The sequence below is a fragment of the Mercenaria mercenaria genome, chromosome 5, assembly GCF_021730395.1.
Source record: "Mercenaria mercenaria strain notata chromosome 5, MADL_Memer_1, whole genome shotgun sequence".
Lineage (NCBI taxonomy): Eukaryota > Metazoa > Mollusca > Bivalvia > Venerida > Veneridae > Mercenaria > Mercenaria mercenaria.
Genome location: NC_069365.1, coordinates 35,907,722 through 35,925,024, shown reverse-complemented (window position 1 = coordinate 35,925,024; position 17,303 = coordinate 35,907,722). Strand labels below are relative to the sequence as shown.

Here is a 17,303-nt window from a genome sequence, read left to right as displayed (position 1 = left end):
GAACATTTATGCCAAGTAATTTTAAAATCCCTTAATCAATGGCAGAATTATGGACCGGACAAGAAACAGACCATGTTAACCTTTAACCTCTATGACCTTGACCTTAGAGCTAGGGGTCTGAATCTTGCACATGATTCTATTTTCTGATAAAATTGAACAGGTACTCTAGAAGAAAGCAATGGCATAATTACGATGAGTGCTGGAAATGAAATAGCAATCTGACATGAGGTACAGGGATATGTTTGTTTTTAATTCAGTTTTTTTTTTTTGACTTGGGTCATAATATTCATTAATTTTAAATTAATAAGGACAAATACTGTATTTCGAATCATTTCATAATTAACAGTCATTATGTAATGTTAATAGCTGGTTATCTTGTGTGTCACACTGCTAGTGATTATTATCTCAAATAAAACCAGTATGAATATTATCTGATCTAAAGTACTTTAAGAATGAATAATATCCAATCTAAAGTACTTTAAGAATGAATAATATTCCAGTCTAAAGTACTTTAAGAATGAATAATATCCAAACTAAAGTGCTTTAAGAATGAACATTATTTAATCTATGGTACTTTAAGAACAAATATCATCTGATCTTCAGTACTTTTAAGAAGGCAAAAAATAAACAAGAGAGACATCAGTCTGAAATGCCTTTTATTAACACACCTGTATCTCTAGTGTGGTCTGTTTCATTCCCTTCAAAACTGCACCTGACCAGAAAGGAGCAATAATGTCTTTAAATATAGTTATGCAACTGTGAATATTTACAGTATCTTCAACTAATTTATATAAAATGAGTGTGTGATTTGCTAGAGAGAGGATTAAATAGGTATATAACTGAATCCCACAAAACACAGTAAGATTCTTGGCATAACTTACGTTCCATTGCGTATCAATAATAGTGAGACAGGTGGTTTTTTCCTCGAATATTTACATATTGTCTGCAGGAGTAAGTGTACTGCATACTGTTACATTGGCACTTTCATTGAACTAGATTTGATTGTAATCATATCAAAATTATTTCCAGAAAGAAATTCTAAACAAACATTTTATTACTGTGCACTCATTTCTAAATGCAGGTGGTTGCTTCATTGTTATTTTCATGCAAGAATAATGGAAAATAAATAATGCTACTTGAACATTTGTACTACATGTTGAACTGTTACTGGATGGTCGGTTCTTGACCAATTGGTTAATTAGTCATATTTGTATTCAATTAAAACTTAGTTACCTACTTCAGTTATCTGTTGTTATCTGTTCATTGTTTCTTATTAGAACTGATGTAGACAAAGAAGAGAGATCAACTTTATGTTAACTTAAACTCTTGATTTGTATGCAGGAGGATGTAAATGACTAACTGGGTTGTTTAAAAGTTAATAGCTATGTTATTTGTAACATATATTATGTAACAATAAAACATTATAACATATTATGTTTCACCACATGAACTGATAGACTTTAATCATAGTCTCATAGATGTAACTGTTACAGGGAATGGAAGCACAGCCTCGGCCTTCAATTTGAGCATAGATTTTAGATAGCCTAAAACTGATACTTTAATCATTTTTTACCCTTAAAATTTCACCAGGCTGTACAATCATATTGTCAATAAATGTTAATAAAAATTCTTACTTTAACCATTTTCAAAGGAACATTTGACTTGCTTCAATTGCAAAACATTATATCAGTTTTATTGATTATTGCTGGGTGGACTTGTGTAAAAATTAAAGCTATAATCATGATAATTGGTTCAAATTTCTTTTTTTTTCTCAAATTTACAAAGTTGAAAGATGAAATAGCATCAAATACTGTGGTTCAATCACACGTCATATAATATACAATCAGAATGTACCATTTCAGGTATTATCTGTCAAAAATTAGCTCCCCTGAAATGCAGCACCCAAAACCAAAATTTTTTGACCTGCAGCACTTCAGGATTTCAACAATTTACCTCATAACAATCGCCCCAACATCAGGCAAACATGTTTACAAACTTCCTGAAAATTCTTTCTCTTCACTTTAAATCTAGCTAAAGTATGGAAAAATACAATTAGTTACAGTAGTAAATGTAACACAAAATGACACTAAATAGGTTTCTCAAACTACATCAGGATGGAACATGGCACCAGCAGAGTTATTCTGACACTGCCAAGTCTATTTCCAGTAAGTATATTTTGATGTGTAAGAACTACAGCAAACTTCTAAACATCTGTAGTTTAAACAAATGGAAGATGCATGCTTTAATTCTTACCCTGCTAAATTTCAATAATGAACTGGCAGTATCATTAACTGTTAAAAGGGGTGCATACCAAAAAAGACTCAAACTAACTGAATGCTGAACAGTGCAGATCATGATCAGACTGCATGGATGTGCAGGCTGATCATGATCTACACTGGTTGCAAAGGCAGAACCAATCGTGCAAGAAAACAATGGAGACCCAAGACCTACTGGTATGAAAAGACTTGTTTTATAATATGCGTTGGGAGGGGGAAATTAGTGTTTGGGCAAGTGGCACTGACACAGCATCATTATAGGCCATATGGCAACTTTACATAATCTAAAGGTGGAGGAAGACCCCAAGTGCTTCTTTACCCTTATCATGCTGGACACAATTTATTCTGCCTTTGCCACCAGTGTAGATCATGATCAGCCTGCACATCAGTCAGTATCTTTTTTGGTATGCACCCCTTTTAACAGTTAATTATACTGCCCAAATTGAAAGATGGATAAGTTCATTATAGAAATTTAGCAGGGTAAGTCAGGCACAGGTGTGCACAAGGGTAGAACCAACAACACTATAAGCCACCTGGACCAGGCTTTCTCTGGGGGAGAGGGACTGTAAAATCTTTCCCCATGAGTCTGACATATTCACTGCTTTTCAGATGGGTTAAAATCTGTTCTGATACATAATTATGCATAATATTATTTTCATTTCAATACCGGGACTGATGATTTTTTTATTTATAGAAAGTGTTTTGCATTTAAAAACTGACTATCAGGATCCTGGATAAAAGGGATGCTATTGTACTAACCTCTTTCAGCATTTTGAGAGCTTCCACATATTCTTTCTCATTTCTGTACAGTTCCTCCACAATATGATATCGCTTATCCTGTAATATATAAAGTTGGTGATCAAGTTAGGCAACGGAAATTTAACCTTTAGCATGCTAGATAAATTGTCGTCTGCTGGAAAAGTCGTCTGCTAAAATTGTAAAGTTCATTCAATTTGCTCCAAAATTGGAAGAAATATTGTCAGAGTAGCAAACAGCTTGGAACCAGATCAGACGCCGATTTAATCGGCGTCTGATCTGGTTCCAAGCTGTTTGCAAAGGCTGTTAAATTCGCCTGCAGCAGGCTAAGAGTTAACACTAATAACTGCTTTTATCATTATGCAAATTTGAATGTCATTTGTTAGAAGAGTGTCATCACAAAAAGAAGAGAGCGTTGCAGGCTATTTAGTATTATCTTTAAAATTTTCATATTGTTGTTCAGTAAGTGAAACTTTACTTCTATAGTAATATGGCACAATTCTTTAAAAAAAATGTATCTGCACCTACTCTGAGTGAAGGAAACCCTTAAACCAACTATTTCCAAATCTCTCAAACAGCATATTTTACAACCTGTAGCACCTTTATCTCAAAAACAATTGAACTTTATGTATATCTATATCTTTTAAGGAAAAATATGAAACAGAATTGACTGTTTATAAAATCTGAATATAAACATTGCCTTGCCTAACTGAACTATAAGACACTAGGATGAGCATAAATTATGTTGTAAAATTCATTATCACCATTAATGTACCATTCAACAAAGAATTTAATACTCATCTATCAATTCTGAGCTGAAATATGATTATCCTATGGCAATAAATAGCAGGGTGGGTGTAGAAAACTGACTTTTTTCCAAGATGAAAAAATGTATTAAAATCTCAGAAAAAAGTATTATCTTTAACAATCAGAATCCAGAATTATGTATCACCTAGAAATTGGCTGATTTCACAGATAAAAAGAGAGAAGCACTAAATGTTAACACAATCAACTGTAAATGCATTTAATTGATAAGTGTTGCAATTTTTGCAAAAGTCCTTGCCACCTCTCAGATAATGGGTAATTAAAAGGGAGGTAATCTACAAGCTGTAAGATATTAAAGTCTAAAGTAGGTGAAGGCCGTGATGCTTGAGATTTCAGCAAACATAATATTCAAAATGTTGTCATCTAAACTGAAAACCTGCTAACCTAGTTTTCATAAAAGAAGTTAAGTTATTATTACTGACAAAATAACAATGATGTTACACTCACGATAACAAATTCTTGGCAGTAATTATTCATATTTATGTAAAAGGAACAAAGATAAGCTAATTCTGGAACTTATGTTGCAAATGTTTGAAAAATGATACAAAATGTTCTTGCATTAATAATGAATTCTTAGAATAACAATTATCTAAGTTTACTTAAACAAGAGCTATCACCAAAGCTGATTAATACCCCCAGATGTGGCTTTGACACAAGAAAGTAAAGTGCTCTGTGTGTTTTCTTGACACGGTAGGTAACTGATGCCAGTTTTATCAAAATTCTTCCAGTGGTTTAGAAAACAACACAAAGCTATTTGATTTGACCTCCTAATGTGACCTTGAACTTGAACCTAGTGACCCAGTTGTGCAAGTGCCATAAAGTATTATGATGGTCACATTTTTCTGTTACTAACTTATTTGAAAATCCTTTAGAAGGTTTTTGAGATATGCCTCCGTACAGGGATGACAGACATATGCACACACAGACTAAAGCCCCCAACTCCCAATTTAACCCCCGTATACTTTGTACCTATGGGTTACAATATTAACCTTTAGCCTGCTGGCGGCAAGTGATTCTGCCTTTGCGACCAGTGCAGACCAAGATCAGCCTGCACATCACCCCTTTTAAAACAGTTAATGGTACTGACCAAACTGAAAGATGGACAAGTTCATAATAGAAATTTAGCAGGGTAAGGGTAATTAAAGGAGGATGTTGAAATCACTTTATGCACAGAATGCTAGGCAATCAATACCACAGATGGAAAAAACAACTCGGTGAATGCCAAGAAGAAGAAGAGAAAAAAAATGCATTTAGCAGCTTGACTGGAAGTTTTAGCAATTCAAGACATAATAAATATTGTGTCTTTCAATAATAAATACAGCAATTATTATTGTGAAAGTATCAAAGATGTGACTGAACAAAAACACCTTACCAAAATCATAATTTCCATACTTAGAGTTTAATTTCACCATCTTTTATGTATTTCGGTCAGAAATTAATGATTGAAACATTAAATGATTATCATCAAATACTCAAATACAATAGTCAGCAAATATCATAATAAAGAAAATTAGTTATTTACTTTTCATTCATTATCGATAAAGCCTTTGGGCTGTATTCATAGTCGTCACTCAAACTCACACTTGACTCAAACTTAGGTAAGTATCACTCAAGTGGACCTCGAGTAGACCTTGCGGGAGTGTGAGTGGAGTTCGAAAGTCATATTCATAAATTCCACTCAATCTTGACTTTCGGAAGGACAGTTCGAGTAATGGTTTCATTGTACACAATGGATTTAGAGGATTATAACGGTTTATATGACAATAACATCAAAGATATGCAAATGTGCTGATCATTATTTTTGTAGTCGGAACTTGTCATCTTTTTTCTCGTCTGTATGTTTATCCGTCCGTTCGTTCGTCTATTTGTTTTATAATACGTCCCTCCGTCCGTTCGTCCGTCCATCAGCCAATCTACTCATATGCATTAGTAGAATTTAATTAATACTTAGAAATATAGTGTTTAACTTTCGTTGAAATTGAAATTTATTTAAACAACTGAATTTTTAAATCTGCCATTTATTGTTGGTGTTTCCCGAATGTCAGCCCGCGTATTTTTTGAAAGTGCAATTACTAACCACATAATTGAGCCGCACCATGAGAAAACCAACATAGTGCGTTTGCGACCAGCATGAATCCAGATCAACCTGCGCATCGGAGCACTCTGCTCATGATCCATACTGTTCGCTAATAGTTTCTCTAATTGCAATAGGCTTTGAAAGCGAACAGCATGGATCCTGACCAGACTGCAAGCGCACTATGTTAGTTTTCTCATGGCGCGGCTCATATCTTTTTGTAAAAATAAAATGTTTCCGTTGTCATTTAAACAATGAGATTTAATAATGATAGGTTCTTCATGACATTTAATTTGACGGATTGTTTATATTTCAGTATGTATTAACGGATATCTAAGCTTGTGCAATGTAAATATTGTTACTTCGTCGTGTGTTTCTGGGATTGACTGATGAGCCCCGTTAGGCTAGGTTTCGTAGATGTATATTTGATTTCCTATGTCTTTTTTTAACCGTTTTTATTAATTAAACAGTCTTTTAATTTGTTGTTTTTTTTTTGCGTTTTCGTCGGCCTCAACAACATGTATTAAAAAAAGAACATAATATGTTTTTCCAAAATACCTTGCACAAATATGAACTTACGCTTTAACATGACACTGTTATCTTACCTTCAAATTAATTAAATATTGTAAATTTATCATCTAAACTTACGTTATGAGACCTTGAGAAACACTCAAGGGTCCCCAGGACCTCCCTCAACAGTCACTCACTCTTGGGAGTTGACTCGACTGTAACTCACCTTTATGAATACAAATGGAATCTTTCCTGAGTAAAGACGTGACCGTTAGGCAATTTATTTGATTGTACTCAATGAGTGGTGTTGGAGTATTGTCTATGAATATAGCCCTTTGTCATGATTTGTCCAACAGTATATTTACATGAAATTGCTACCAGCCTAGTAAACCAAGTAATCAACTGGTCAGATTGGGCACAAATAAACTTTCTACCAGCTTAAATGTTATCAATAAAAACATTTCTGTTTGCTTAAATTTGGCTGTTCAAACATTAAACTTTGTCCCCAACAGTTCTTTAAGAAGTCCCAAAGACAGCCAAAATTTCATCCCAGATACTACTGGATCAAGATTAACACTGAAGAAACTAGAAATGTGTCCATGGGACACAGATGCCCCAACTACATGACAAAGGACACAAATTTTTCCTAGGTCAGGGGCAATACTGAATGAATCCGGACGTGAAACCCCAGGTGCACAACTGCACATGCTGACCAACATTACTGTAAACCTTGGTGACTCTAGGTCAAATACTTTTGGAGCTACGTGCGACACAACATTAAAATGACCAATTTTTAACTAAGTCTGGGGCCATAACTCCTACACGACTAAATGAATCTGGATGCGAAACCCCAGGTGCACAACTACACATGCTGACCAACATTCCTGTAAACTTTAGTGACTCTAGGTCAAATACTTTTGGAGCTACGCGCGACACAACATTAAAATGACCAATTTTTTACTAAGTCAGGGGCCATAACTCCTACATGACTGAATGAATCCGGATGCAAAACCCCAGGTGCACAACTACACATGCTAACCAACATTCCTGTAAAGTTTTGTGACTCTACATCAAATACTTTTGGAGCTAGGCGCGGCACAACACTAAAATGATCAATTTTTACAAAGTCAGGGGCCATAACTCCTACAAGACTGAATGAATCTGGACGCAAAACCCCAGGTGCACAACTACACATGCTGACCAACATTCCTGTAAAGTTTTGTGACTCTAGGTCAAATACTTTTGGAGCTAGGCGCAACACAACATTCTTGGAAGGACGGATGGACAAGGGCAAATCTATATGCCCCCCCTCCACCCCTCAAAGTGGGTGCATAAAAAACAATGCGGTAACAATGTTATATCCATGAGTGCTTCTAAACCACTCTTTTGGTTACTCGTACATAATTTTTTGGAACTTCCACTTGTGTACCAAATCTTCTAACTCCTAAAGAAGTCGCAACACCTGTGAGTAAAATATCTGAATTTTATTTACAGTCTCTTTAAACCATTTTGTGGGGCTGCAAAGGTTACAAAATCAAAATGTCAACCAACAGTATGGACTGCATGCCATAGGATTACATACCCTATAAACAGTATTCACTGTTATGGGAAATACCTTTAACTTCAATTACAACCATTTTAAGGTATTAGAGCACTAATAGTAATGTTTACAAAATGGCCTTTGCTTGGTATATTCTGAAAGGTAACCATGTTTTGCACTATTTTGCAATTTTTAAACAACTTTCACCGTGCCGTTTTTTATAAATTGTGTATAACTTATAGTATCTCCTCAAGCTCAAGTACAGACAAATTTCAAAGTGATAGTTTGCAGAGAACTCATTTTACCATTAATTTTCATAAAAGAAACATCAAACTATTGGTAAATAATTATAAAACACAAAATAAATATGTCAATATCATTTTTTCTACGGTGCCTCAAGTAAACGGATTTAATGAGACAGAATTCATACTTCAACATTGAAAAAATAAGGTCGAATGCTGTGTTTCTGTTTTGAATTTTGCTTACTCCATTTAAAAATAACCTTAGGACAGACGTAAAACCTACCCAAATTTCTTCCACAATATATATAATCTAAGTATGTACTACAAGGATTATATGGGATCCATATAATTATTAAAACGTCTAACGATCTCTACTCAGTCCCCTATTCCTAGTTATCCTAACTTTAAACTTGAAGCTCTGGACAGATGTTTGTGCTTTGAGACAGTCTGACAGGTTGTAATGTTTAACAGACTCTGACTTCACCAGTTCCAAGGAAGACCCTGCCCCTGTCAAATGTTTATTCATACTTCATGAAGTAGTCATGAAGCATTCATGACTTCTTCATGAGGAGACTTCATGAAGTCTTCATGACAAAAACATGAAGTGCAAATGAGACAAATGCATCAGCAGCTCATGAAAACAGATTCATGAATTATTCATGAAGTGGTAAATGCATGGTAAATGCATTAAAAATGCATGGAAGAATTCATGAAAATATTCCTGAAAAAAATACTTTATGAAGAATTCATGCATTATTTTGTTCTTTATTTCAATGTCTCATTTGCACTTCATGTTTTTTCTATGAACACTTCAAGAATAAATATTCTTATAACTTCATGAAGACATTTTGTGCTTTTCTTGAATATTTCATGAACAATACAAAACATTATAAAAGGACTTCTTTTCCTTAAATGATACAGTAATCCATCATATTTTCAGCTGCTAAATAATACCTGTACCAATTATGTAGTATCCATGCACTTGTTATTAAGAGCAGAGATAATGTATTGAAATTCATGAAACATGAACTTTGATTTTCATGAATATTTATTCATGAAAAATTTTTGTAAAAAAAAAAAACAACAAGTTTCATGAACTTGTCAAGGTAACCAGTGGTAGGAGTGTAACACTATGAAACCTGAGAGTTTGCATGTAATGGAATTCTTTAAACAATATCGGTATAGCTTGATACAAGAAAAATTCCTGTAGGTCAATTTAAGTGTTGTTCAGTTAGTGGCTAGAGATTGTTTTAGTCTCAGCTGAGTCACTGAGACAATGATATTTTCCACCCTCAACAAATGACATTTTGGGTCAAACAGTAAAATATAGTGGGATTGGGAGCATAGTAAGAAGTAAACAATAATTATTGCTGTATAAAATACAAAAATGTATAATTTACTCTAATCTCAAGACTGACATTCAGATTAGATACTAGCTTTGTTTTAGGGTTGTGAAAACATGTGACATTTTAAAAGGATTTTATATTTTTTAAAATGAACAATTTATGACAACACAATAATTACTAATATTTGATATTCAGTATACTCGTGTTCCTTTTAAACCATTCCTTACTGTAGTATTATAAATATTTCCTTCTCATTTGCTGCACAAACTTCTCAAAAATTGCTGAATCACATGTGCAAAAAATTTCCCAGCATGCAACAAAATAATGGAAACTGATCATGTGACATTATAAATTTAATGTTCATGAACATTCATGAACAGTTCATGAACTTATTCATTTACTGTAAAAGGAAAACCTAAGTTTTATGTTTAATGAATGAACAGTTCAGAAACTCCTAACTGGGTTCAAGAACTGGTACTGAACTAGAAAAAGGTTTTGAATTTTAGTGCTTTTAATGAATCATAGATGACTTTTTCTTAAAAACACATCAAGAATGTTTTAAGAATTTAATATTCTTAAACTGCTCATAAAATGTTCATCATTTTTTTTCAAGAATTTTTCTTGAATTCTATAGGTATATTGAAAAAATCTTGATTCACTCTTAAACAAGTTCATGAATATTTCAAGGATTTCATGAATCTGTCAATAATGCTTGATATCTTCATGAAGTAGATCAAATGACACTTCATGCATAAAACTTCATGAAGTCAGATTAAGAAGTGATCCAGAACAATTCATGAATAATTCATAATGGTGATGAAAAATTCATGATTTCATGAACTCCATTTTGCCGGGGTGGTTCCCCCTAAGAACATTATTTTAGGTACTGGCAGGCAACTAGGTAGAACCTCTGAACTTCCGTAAGTCCAGGCATAACATAGCTGGATGGCATTCTTGTGAAAGAACTCTATATCCCTTTTAAAAGGGTTTGGAATCGGCAGCTGCATGTACTAGGATGAGCCTTTCCAAGCCAAGGACCTGCCCCACTCAGCCATGGTGTCCCATAAAACATTCAGGATTATATACTAAGCAAATACCTCATACACCACCAGACATTTTTGAGGTAAATGTCACTTAGTTCTCCTATTGTATAGGAGAATGGCACGCAAATAATGTAAACTGGACAAAAAAAGAAAAATAACTGTATTCTGCAATAATTACTTTTCCATATGAAAGAGAAATTAAGAATATTTGATTGCTGGAAACACCTGGTATACCTCTGCCCTACCTGCAATTCTATCACAGTTCATTAATTTAGTACTAGATGATTTTTCTTTAAATAATGTTCCTGAACTTAATGAAGAAAATAACTGTACCGACTTCATGTTCACACGGACATAAAACAATGCTAATTCTGTAACCAAAACACTTCCAGAATGATAGCGTTGATTATAGTTTCCAAATATAGGTTTCATTCCCCGCATCAATCAGTCATTCCCCGCATCAATCAGTAATGTACTGATTAACATTGTTTTACAAGACATTGCTTCAGGGAAATCACACTAACAATGCACTATGGAACTTCTACTCTAGGTATGGGAGCTGTCAGGAAAATACGGAAAACATTGAAATTCCCAAGAAAACAAATGGAACTGTACAGACTTGCAATTTCTGTTTATGAATATGTAAAAGTTGAAACACTGCAAGATCAAAACAGTCCTCGAGTATGTGTACTATCATGTACCTGGGTATTTAAATAACATATCGAAAGATGAACATTAAAATAAATATATCTAACGGTTAAAGTCTGTTGTTGTTTTTTCTTCAATTTAATTAACAAAAGGCATTGGCTTACAGGTTTAGCATTGCAATCAAATTATGTTACATCACAGTACAGTGTTTGTCAGTACTTCATTTAAAACACTTATAAACAGTAATCTGACTCACCAAAATTTATATATAGCATTATGACACTGGCAGACAGAAATTTCTCTTGACCAAAATTTACAAATCATTATGATGACACTGGCAGGCTGTAATTCGACTTGGTTACATAGCATTATGACACTGGCAGCCAGTGATTTGACTTGATCAAAATGTTACATAGTATTATGACACTGGCTGCCTGTGATTTGACATGATCAAAATCTTACATAGCATTACGACACTGGCAGCCAGTGATTTGACTTGACCAAAATGTCACATAGCATTATGACACTGGCAGCCAGTGATTTGACTTGATCAAAATGTTACATAGTATTATGACACTGGCTGCCTGTGATTTGACTTGATCAAAATCTTACATAGCATTACGACACTGCCCAAACCAAAATACAAGCATGCGGCAAGCTTGTGAGAAGTTTGCCATAAGCTTGCGCAAGCTTACAGCAATCTTAAAAAGATTGCAGCCATGTAATATAATGCTTGCGGATGCTTGCATAGAAATTAAGTTTGCGGAGAAGTCTTTCTTCGCAAGCTTGCAGCGAGCATCCTGCGATCTTAATACTATTTAAGGTTGCGACTAAGCTTGCGATAGAAATTAAGTTTGCGGATAAGACTTGCTTCGCAAGCTTGCAGCGGGCATCCTGCGATCTTAAGACTATTTAAGATTGCAAGATTGCGACTAGCTTGCGATCCTGTAACCTTTTTAAAACTCTTATAGTTCACTGATACATAAAAGGGAGGTAATATGCTAAACCATTAAAATTAAACTTTTAATGTCAAAATAAGTTGTTTTAAAATATATTGTCCCTGACTGTTAAATCTTTATCTACTGATCACTAAAAATATTGTTTTATGAAAGTGCGAAAGTTTTACAAACTGTGCAGTTTGTCAAATTAAAGGAAGTATATAATTAAATTTTTTGGACTTTTACATTATTAAAACTGTCTCACAAACCTAAGTAAGGTTTAGGAAGATAGTATAGTTTGCAAGCTTGCAGGCAACCTTGTTATGATTACAAGGTTGCGCAAGACTCGCAAATGATTTTGTCTACACCCATAAGTGTGTTTAAGCTTGCAAGATTGCGCAAGCTTGCAATCTTGTTATGATTGTGTAAGTTTGCAAGATTGCGCAAGCTTGCAATCTCATTAGGATTGTGCAAACTTGCAAGGTCGCAAATAAGATTGCTAGGGTTCCAATCGCAAGCATGCGCAACCTTACAAGCTTGCAAGATCTTAAATAGGTTGCAGGAAGCACGCAAATTAGTTTGCGCAAGCTTAAATTATGGTTGCGATGGTTCCAATCGCAATCTTGCTGCATGCTTGTTAAGATCGCAACTGCAATCTTGCTGCGACCTTAATGCAAGCTTAATTAAGCTCGCCATTTTGGTTTGGGTGGCAGCCAGTGATTTGACTTGACCAAAATGTCACATAGCATTATGACACTGGCAGCCAGTGATTTGACTTGATCAAAATGTTACATAGCATTATGACACTGGCTGCCAGTGATTTGACTTGATCAAAATGTTACATAGCATTATGACACTGGCTGCCAGTGATTTGACTTGATAAAATGTTACATAGCATTATGACACTGGCAGCCTGTGATTTGACTTGACCAAAATGTTACATAGCATTATGACACTGGCAGCCAGTGCTTTGACATGATCAAAATGTTACATAGTATTATAACACGGGCAGGCTGTTATTTGACTTGACCAAATGTTACATAGTATTATGACACTGGCAGTAAGTAATTTGACTTGACCAAATGTTACATAGTATTATGACACTGGCAGGAAGTAATTTGACTTGACCAAAATGTTACACAGTATTATGACACGGGCAGGAAGCAATTTGACTTGACCAAATGTTACATAGTATTATGACACTGGCAGTAAGTAATTTGACTTGACCAAATGTTACATAGTATTATGACACTGGCAGGAAGTAATTTGACTTGACCAAAATGTTACATAGTATTATGACACAGGCAGGAAGCAATTTGACTTAACCAAATGTTACATAGTATTATGATACAGGCAGACCGTAATTTGACTTGACCAAATGTTACATAGTATTATGACACTGGCAGACTGTACTTTGACTTGATCAAAATATTACATAGCATTATAACACAGGCAGGAAGTAATTTGACTTGACCAAAAGTTACATAGTATGTATGACACTGGCAGGCTGTAATTTGACTTGACCAAAATGTTACATAGCATTATGACACTGGCAGCCAGTGATTTGACTTGACTGAAATTATGACACTGACAGGCAGTAATCTGACTTAACCAAAACTTACATAGCATTATGACACTGGCAGGCTGTAATTTGACTTGACCAAAAGTTACATGGCATTATGACACTGGCTGCCAGTAATTTGACTTGATCAACATTTACATAGCTTTATGACACTGGCAGCCAGTATTTTGTCTTGACCAACATTTAGATAGCTTTACGACACTGGCAGCCAGTAATTTGACTTGACCAACATTTACATAACTTTATGACACTGGCAGCCAGTAATTTGACTTGACCAACATTTAGACAGCTTTACGACACTGGCAGCCAGTAATTTGACTTGACCAATATTTACATAAGATTATGACACTGCTATGGCAGCCAGTAATTTGACTTGATCAACAGATATATAGTTTTATGACACTAGCAGGCAGTAATTTGACTTTACCAAAACTTAAATAGCATTATGAGACTGGCAGGCTGTAATCTGACTTGACCAAAACTTATGTAACATTATGACACTGGCAGCAAGTAATTGACTTGACCAAAACTTACATGGCATTATGACACTGGCTGCCAGTAATTTTACTTGACCAAAAGTTACATGGCATTATGACACTGGCTGCCAGTAATTTGACTTGATCAATAGGTATACAGTATTATGACACTGGCATGCTGTAATTTGACTTGACCAACATTTACACAGCATTATGAGCCAGGCTGAGCTTGAGTAATTTAACTTGACCAAAAGTTACATGGCGTTATGACACTGGCAGCCAGTAATTTGACTTGACCAAAAGTTACACAGCATTATGACACTGGCAGCCAGTAATTTGACTTGACCAAAAGTTACACAGCATTATGACACTGGCAGCCAGTAATTTGACTTGACCAAAAGTTACATGGCATTATGACACAGGCAGGCAGTAATTTGACTTTAACAAAAAGTTTCACTATCACACTGCCAGATTGACCCAATGTTACACAATATTATGATCCTTGACCTTGAAGTGAGCCATCCAAAACATATGCTCTGCACGTCGTCTTAATGTAGTGAACATTTGTGCCAAGTTTCTTTAAAATCCTTCAAGCAGTTCAAAAGTTACAGAGTGGACACGAAACAAAGTCATATGACCTTTGTCCCCTAAGTGTGACCTTGACCTTGAAGCAATCCATCCAAAATATGCGCTCTGCACGTCGTCTCGATGTGGTGAACATTTGTGTCAAGTTTCTATGAAATCCTTCAAGGGTTCACAGAGCAGACACGACAGACAGACAGATGGACACCGTCGTTATAACATAATACATCCCTTTGGGTGTATAATAAGAGGAGCATTTTGCTTTGTTTCATGGCAATATAATTACTGTCTCACAGAAGCTTGCTTTTATGAAAAACTGAACAGGCATTATGTCAGGTGAGAACAAAATTTACACAAATCTTTTTTTTTCCACTGTTAAATTAACTAAAGTACTAACCTGGAACCTTGGCCTAAAGATAGATAGAACTTTTTAAACTGATGCAACATCTTTTCCATTATTTCAAGTGCAACAGTTTAACCTCTCTGAACTTAGTTTTTGAAGATAACAAATGAACTTCTCTTTATATTCAAGAAAGGAATTACTTTTCACACCATCTTTGATACTGGTACTTCTAATGCACACTATACACTTCAACCCACTCAAGGAACATGTCTTGAAAGGTAATAAACGATTTGGCTAAATGTTAATTATACCTGCGGAGCATGAAAAATTGGCAGCTTTTTAACCATCATCACACTGGAAAAAATTCTGAGAACAGGACTTATGTTGCTATTACTGATTGATTTTCAATACCATTTACCAAGAGCAAACATTTGAACAATAAAAACACTGAACAAGTTTGGTAAATAAATGTAGCCATCTTTGTAGTTAGGTCATTTCAGTGGCTCCATGAAAGAATGTGCTCAGCTGACCAATGCATGGAAATATCTCTCTTTGAAGACTGTAACAAACTGATTAATATTACTTTCCAAACTATTAGTTTGGCCCCTTAAAACACAGTAGTTACAAAACAAACCTTGTTCCTGACACAGTTTGATCTATAGAGAGCCAGTGCGAATAAGATATTAAACAGTATTGTATACCAATTGAACTCCAACCTGTAAGTGAAACCATTAAGAAAATCCTCCCGATTCTGAGATAAGACTCTTTCTTACTCCATTCAGACTACTGTTTGTGCTAGTGAGAGAAATAGTTAATTGATCGGCTAATTGGTGGAAGAATCCAGATTCCTAGAACAAAACATGGTACGAAGCAATAAATTGGATATTTTTAGAACAGAATTAAATTCCTGGAATTTTTCTTCCTTTTTTTTTCAAGACATTCAATTATAAATCCTCTTACAATAATCATATTGAAATGATGTTGTATCATCAGGTTGAAATAGGAAAAACAGCATGATATACACAGATTTCTATACCTTGTGCAATAAACAGGTCTTGATACAGAGACTGTCACAGAAACAAGAGCTCTAGGACCACAGCAATGCTTACAACAGCTTTGACATTAACATATCTCTGACAAGATAGTATGTTCCGTGGACATGATAGCATGTTACTTATAGTATGTTACTTTGAGAACAAGGATGGTCACTTAACAAAATAGCACATCACTCTGAGAAGACAAATTTCACTGGACATGATAGCATGTTACTTTGAGAAAATAGGATGTTTGTTTAACAAAATTGTATGCCACTCTGACCAGATAGTGTAAACACTGGACATGATATATAGTATTTTACTTTGAGAAAATAGGATGGTCGTTCAACAATATAGTACGTCTTTCTGACAAGATAGTATAAACACTGGCCATGACAGCATAGGATGGTCTTTTAACAAAATAGTATGTTTAACAAAATTGTACATCATTTTGACAAGATAGTATATACACTGGCCATGATAGCAAAAGTCCTGGTCGTTTAACAAAATAGTATATGCCACTCTGACAAGATAGTATATACACTGGACATGACAGCATGTTCCTTTCAGGAAAGATGATGGTTGTTTTAACAAGATAGTACAGTCACTCTGAGAAGATAGTATGTTCATTGAACATGATAGCATGTTGCTTTAAGAAAACAGGATGATCGTTTAACAAAATAATACTCACTCTGACAAAATAGTATGTGCGTTAGACATGATAGCATTGCAAGTCAACATGATAACACAGTAATTAACAAGATGTAACAAGATCTTAGAAAGATAACTAAATAAAGAAGATACCTCATATTCATCTAACATAAGACAACTCTGGCGTTCCATACAAAGAGACCTTATGTATGACTCAATGGAGACAAATGGCAAAAATTATGACATTGAGATTTTAATTTGTTATAAAAATTTGTACAAATATGACCATCACTTTTAGCTGACAATGTCTGAGGCAGAATTTAAATGTTATGTGCTAGCATTTTAACTGATCACAACTTGTGATGCCTATATATTCTTAACTGAGCTTTACCAGCAGACTTCCTGATTATGATTCTATTAGAGAAAATCAGAGAGCA

General features: G+C 34.7%; 1 protein-coding gene across 1 annotated transcript in view; it reads right to left on the bottom strand.

Annotated features, from left to right (window-relative positions):
• Positions 1-17,303, bottom strand: part of LOC123556880 (rho guanine nucleotide exchange factor 17-like) — an 85,596-nt gene that overhangs the window by 47,241 nt on the left and 21,052 nt on the right. Inside the window, exon 3 of the mRNA XM_053543192.1 lies at positions 3,036-3,113. Coding sequence (XP_053399167.1) covers positions 3,036-3,113 — 78 coding nt within the window. The remainder of the gene's footprint in view (positions 1-3,035; positions 3,114-17,303) is intronic.